The sequence below is a fragment of the Tupaia chinensis genome, unplaced genomic scaffold (assembly GCF_000334495.1).
Source record: "Tupaia chinensis unplaced genomic scaffold, TupChi_1.0 Scaffold000515_1, whole genome shotgun sequence".
NCBI lineage: Eukaryota > Metazoa > Chordata > Mammalia > Scandentia > Tupaiidae > Tupaia > Tupaia belangeri.
In genome coordinates this window covers 7,784,383-7,790,887 of record NW_006160028.1, presented here as the reverse complement: position 1 = coordinate 7,790,887, position 6,505 = coordinate 7,784,383, and the positions used below count along the sequence as shown (strand labels likewise).

General features: G+C 42.8%; 1 protein-coding gene across 1 annotated transcript in view; it reads right to left on the bottom strand.

The window, feature by feature from the left end:
- Positions 1 to 57: 57 nt before the first annotated feature.
- LOC114009312 (uncharacterized) overlaps positions 58 to 6,505 on the bottom strand; it is a 14,564-nt gene continuing 8,116 nt past the window's right edge. The window contains exon 4 of the mRNA XM_027775058.1: positions 58 to 376. Within this exon, the coding sequence (XP_027630859.1) occupies positions 58 to 376 (319 nt within the window). The remainder of the gene's footprint in view (positions 377 to 6,505) is intronic.

Here is a 6,505-nt window from a genome sequence, read left to right as displayed (position 1 = left end):
AAAAAAAAAAAAATCTTCCTATTCCCTTGGAGCTTCTGTGGACCCAAGACCAGCTCATTAACACCAACTTTCTCGGCAAGGAATCAGCTCACTCCTCCCATACCACGTCCCTGTTCCACCCTGGGTGATGGATGGGGAGTTCACAACCAGGGAACCCCAGGCACTTACCATGATGCCTCCTCCCCAGAATCCAGTGCCCAGCATGGCATGCCTGCCAATAAGGCCCCTCCACAGGTAGGTCACATCCCAATCAGGAAAGAGAAGCGCCATGTTGGCCCCAGCGGCAAACAGGGCTGCAGTTCCCAGGCTCAACCCCAGGATGCGGGTGCAAGTTCGGGGACACGTCATCATGCAGAGAGAAGACAGCATCCTGGAACTGATGGAAAGAGAGGGCTAGGCTGAATGGCATACAGTGAGGTGGCAGCAACAGATCACCAAAACTGTCACGTCCCAGAGTGAGATCAAGTACAGCCAGGGGACCTGCTCAAAAACTCAGCCCCTTAAAAATTTCCCCCCGGCCGAAGATCTAGAGTGTTCACTCTTCCGTGCCCGCTGGTGTAATAAACAGTTCTCCTAATCTCTCCGAGTGCTGCTTTCCAGTCCTCTGTGTCTGGTTTTCTGCAACAGTAAGTCTGGGAGAGGCAGCCTATTGCACAAGGTCTCCTCTAAGGCAGAAACCAAAGATGTTTTATTGCTAGAAACCCAACCCCTATGCCCATCCCCAGGAAGATTCTTTACTGAGAAAATTTCAAAATAGAGGATCTGGCAGGTAGTGTGGTGGTTAAGGGCACTGGACTCCCACATGGCCACCCATGGTTCGAGTCCCAGAACTGGCGGCTTGCTTTCTCACTTTCCTCTCTCTCTCTCTCTTCCACTCTGGTCAAATTAAAGTAAATAAACAAATAAATAAAAAAGGTAAATGTAAATAAAATCATTCTTAAAAAATAATAAAAATTAAAACTTTCCCCTCTGAATACAATTCAGTCATTCCATTTTCTGATAACTCCAGCTGTCACACACACTCACATTCCACATCTCATCATATTTTGCTTGTACTTCTATTACAGCTGGTGATTACTTCTATCTGGTACAAAAAAACTTATGTTTTTGTTTTTGTTTTTGTTTTTTGTTATTTGCTATAGGGACAGGCACTCACTGGAGAGGCAGAGAGAGAGAAGGAAATTGAGAAAGCACCCCTGTGGGGTGGCCACACTGCAATGCGGGCAGCTGCAGTGAGTTCCTGGAAAGAGAGAAGAACGGGATTCTCCTCTCAGGATTTTGGGCACATGTGCACACACACCTGAAGTGTTCCTCAAGCCACTGTCAGCCATGTGAGATCCAGAGCCTTAACCACCACACCACTTTAAAACTAAGTTTTAAAGTGTCATTTTGATATCCACTCTCACTTCTATTTAATGTTGTACAGGAGGACCTGTTCACTGCAAAAAGAAAATAAAAAGAAGCAAGAGCCATACAGATCAAAAAGAAGAAACACTGTCATTACTCACAGGTAACATTATCATATATGTGGAAGATCCTAAGGAATTTATCAAAAAGGTACTAGAATTAATAGTGAGTTTGACAAAGTCACAGAATAAAAGAGTAATATACAAAATTTGATTGTATTCTTATACACAAGCAATGACAAATTGAAAATTTAAAGGACATCATTTAAATAGCATAAAAATATGGGACCAGAACAGCCCTTCTCCAAGAGACAGACAGTTCCATGGCTCCTGCGATTTAGCCATTTTTGGAAAAAGGAAGATGTCCCACTGATAACTGGGCCTCCAGCATAATTAAAAAAATAAAAAATAAAATGGGACCAGCAGATGGTGTAATGGTTACATCACTGGACTCCCTTGTGGTAGACTGCGGTTCAAGTCCCAGACCCAGAGGCTTAAAATTCTTGCTAGGCCTGTGTCCATGGGTGCCCAGAATCCCAAAAGGAGACTGGAGGAGAAGTGATTCAGTCATGGCCATCCCCCTCCTGGGGGTAAGTTCTCATTTTTTGTCTCTCTGTCTCTCTCTGTGCCTCTGATGAGACCATGCACCATATAGCAAAAATCGCTCTAAAACATAATAACTTAAATAGCATAAAAATAGAAATACTTGGGCCAGTCCACGGTATGCTGATAAGGCAGCTGGATCTCATATGGCCAGCCTTGTAGTCTGAGTCCCAGAACCAGCAGCTTGAGAACCACAGCAGGTACATGCGATATGTGCCCGAAATCCCAAACGGAGAAGAGATGGAGAAGAACAAACTGAGGTGTGACCATTCATCATGGGGAGTGGAGGAGTCTGACCCGGCGGGGCCCCAGGATCTGTCTGAGCTGCCCCCCCCCGCTTCCGGTCGGTTTAGTACGTTGGCAAGGCCACTACTGTGCGCCCCCACGACCTAGGATTTTGCTCCAGAAACTGTGGCAGCCTTGCTGGGAATGACCCCCCTCTGACTCCCCAATATACTACTGTAAAAGAATTACATAGCTCTCTTATACATCCTGAGTATATGATAAAATCTTCCAGGAAGTCCCCCAACTGCTCCCCTTTGTTCTGATCACTTACTATTAATTACAGTGCTTTATCTCCATGGTCACAATAGAGGGTGGGCTAAAGTTCTATCTAGGCAAAAATAATCTTGACTTTAGAAGGCCCTTCAAAATACATTTAAGGTAAACTTAATCCTTTCTTTACCTAAAATAAGATTAGGCCAAAACTGGCCCAAGACACCCCCCACCCTCACCAAGTAAAATAAATAAATATATTAGGATTCCTCAAATTAAGTTTTAAACCCCTACAAAACTGTGTAAGTATCATTCTTTATTCAAATCCATAAGAATATCTATACTTGAAATTTTCTTTTCTCAGCACCATTCCTGGTAATCACAAGATGGCTGCTGCACCGCATCAGCTGATAACCATCTCTGCTTACCGGAACCGCTTTCCCGAAACTGCATTCCGTGAAGACCCACCTACAATTGCGGAACTGCACGAGACCCACCCTTAATCCAACCCTAAATAGAATCTATGTTCCCTATTCTTAAGACTTTATGAGCTGATAATTAAAACACGTAGCCCTTCTCCCATTTACTTGTATGTAACACATTTTCAATAAAAAGGCACGATAATTCCCAGCAGTCGTCACTCCTCAGAGAGCGATCTTTGAGGGGTGTCCGGCTAAGGACGTGCATAAAAAGGCACCAAGGCCTTTGTCTTCTGTTCACCTTCGCCGCCTCCGTTGAGATAACCCACCCACGCTGAGGCTGGTCCCCAGCAGGGGAGGTGCTTTCTCACCACCCCCAAGCCCTGTGCTCTGCCCCTCTCTAGCGAATGTAAGCCCCCTCTGGCAAAATATAAATACACACACACACACACACACACACACATTGCAGTTGTCAGAAAAGTCATGACATGTTTTTCTATACAAAAATGTGTCATTACTTTCCCCACAACCCACTATACACACACACACACACACACACACACGGATAAATGCAACAAAATATGTACAAGACCTATACACTATGAATTATTAAGCATTGCCAAGAAAAAAGTTTTAAAGACCTAAATAGATGCAGAAATATAGCATGCCGTGATCAAAAGACTCAATATTATTAACATGTCAATTCTCTCTACTCGATGAATAGATTCAAAGCTATCTCAGTCAAAATCCTAGCAGGTTTTCATTGTAGAAATGAACAAGCTGAATCTAAATGTACATGGACACGTAAAGGAGCCGGATTAACCAAAACAGTTTTGAAAAGTAAGAACGAGGTTAGAGTACTTTTACCATGCGATCAGGACGTATTTAAAGCTCCAGGAATTGAGGCAGTGAAGTCATAGCGTAACGAAAGACACAGACTACTGGAACAAAGAGTTCAGAAATTGACTTACACACACAGGGACCAGCAGCTGGCATTAATGGCTATGTTGCTGGACTCCCATGTAGTCGACCACGGTTCACGTCCTGGATCCAGTGGCTTAAAACTCACGCCGGGCGCGTGTACATGCGTGCCCAAGATCCCGAGAGGAGAATGGAGGAGAAGGGATTGCAGTGTGGCCATCTCCCCTGGGGGGTGATTTCTCACTTTCTGTCTCTCTGTCTTTCTGGCGAGTGCGCGTCCTATACCGAAAACCTCTCCAAACAAAAAAGAAATTGACTTATGCACACATGATAAATGATTTTTTAAATCTTTTTAAAAAGAATTATTTTATTTAATTTTATTCTTCCTCCTCATTATTATTATTATTATTATTATTATTTTAATTTGACCAGAGAGAGTCAGAGAGAGAGAGAGAGGGAAAGTGAGAAACCGAACTGCCAGGTCTGGGACTCGAACCATAGTCGGCCATGTGGGAGTCCAACACATCTTAACCACCATACCCCCTGCCAGCCTTGATAAATGATTTTTGAAAAATATAATAATTCAATGGGAAAAGGAGAGAATCCAAAACAAATGGGGCTGAAACAATACATACCAAAACAAAAAAACTCGTAGCTATTTTTGCTTTTTTATTACTATTACTAATTTGAAATGGATGGTAGATCTAAACTTCATTAAATTTTTAGAAAGAAAAAAAGGAGAAAATCATTGGAACCTTGGGTTAGACAAAGATTTCTTAGATAAAACACAAAAAGCACAACATAGGCCCAGCAGGTAGCATGAAGATTAAGGCACTCGATCCCACATGGGTGACTTTACAGTTCGAGTCCCAGACCCAGCTTGAGAATCACACTGGGCGCGTGCATGTGTGCCCAGAATCCTGAGAAAAGAGTAAAGAAGTTATTGCAGTGTGGCCATCCCCTCTGGGAGGGTGATTTCTCACTTTCCCTCTTTCTGTCTCTCTCTAGTGAGCACATGTGCCCTGTGGCAAAAACCTAAAAATATATCGGGACATAAGGAAGCTTTTTGAGGTGATGGAAAGAAATGTTCTGTATCTAGATTCTGGTGGCAAATAGATAACTGTAAATGTGATAAAACTCATCGAACTTTACACATTTATTTATTTTAAGGCCAGCAAGATGATGCAGCTGGATCTCATATGGTCACCCTTGTCGGTTGACACCCTGCTCATGCAATTTTGGATCCATGAGGAACATCACAAGTTCGGTTCCCCAGTCAACCTGTGCATGCATTCTGGGTGTGCACACCCATGGTCCTGGCTGGCTGGGAAGGTCGAGGATGACTACAACGGGGAATTCTTGTTAAAGGTTTTTGTTTTTCTCTCTCTCTGACTTTCACTCTCATGAAAAAAATAAACATGTTTTTAAAAATCATGAAATTAATTTATTTTAATGATATGTTAATAAGTTTGATTAATTATTAAATGTCACATCTAGATAAAGTATAATAAATGTCTCCTCCACTCCTTTTATTTTTCTTCTTTCTCTCTTTTATATTTTTTATATATTTTTTTAGGTTTTTGCCATTGGGGCACAAGGCCTTCCCTGGAGAGAGACAGAGAAGGAAAGTGAGAAATCAACACCCTGGGAGAATGACACGTCACAATCCCTTCCCCTCCATTCTCCCTTGGGATTGGGCTTGTACGGACATGTGGCATGAATTTCAAGCTACCAAGTCCAGGACTCGAACCAATGTCGGACATGAGGGAGTCCAGCACCTTTACCACCAAGCCACCTGCTGACCCCTCTTTATTTTTACTGGTATTTTTTTATTTAAATATGAATCAAACTAGTACTAGTACTGTGGATAGACTCCACATGTCAATGTGGATCTGAAGAAAAATCAGGACTGTGCCATCTCCAGGATGTGACCTGTTCCGGTTTGCAGTTCGGTTACGTATCCGTCCCCCTTTAAGGCTATAACACACTGCCTTGCACTGATCAGAAAATACATGCATGGACGGCTGGGCCCCACGGCCTAGTGGTTCAGAGCCTGATCCCTCATGGCGGACTGAGGACTGAATCCTGATCCCGGAAGCTTGAACAACACACTGAGCACATGTATGTGTGTACCCAAACCCCAACAGGCTGGAGAAATAGAGGAGAAGGAATTGCAGTGTGACCATGTCCTCCTGGGGGACACTTTCTCCTTCCTCCTCTCTTCTGTCTCTCAGTTTCTCTCTCCATCATGACCACATGCGCCCTCTGGCAGTTAAAAAAAAAAGAAAAAGAAAAACAAGTGTGTGTGCACGTGTATATTTGTATATGTGTGTAAAATATGGACCAGGGTCTCTGTGTACAGCCTGCACACACACATAATGAGTGGTGGTGTATTTATATATACACCAGTGTAATGACACTTTCAGCGAGTAAAGAATTAAGCATAAAGCATAAAATATATGTGCACTTGTAACTTAAATGGGATAATTAAATAATCCCCATATAAATACAACTGATTTTTTAAAATAGGCCATTGCTAATGCTATTATTGAAGCCCCAGGTGTGCTCTTTCCTGGGAAAGGGCAGAACTCCTTCCTAGAAACCACTGTCCTATATTTTGTTTCTATCATACCTCTATTTTTTTTAGAGGTTTTCGCTATA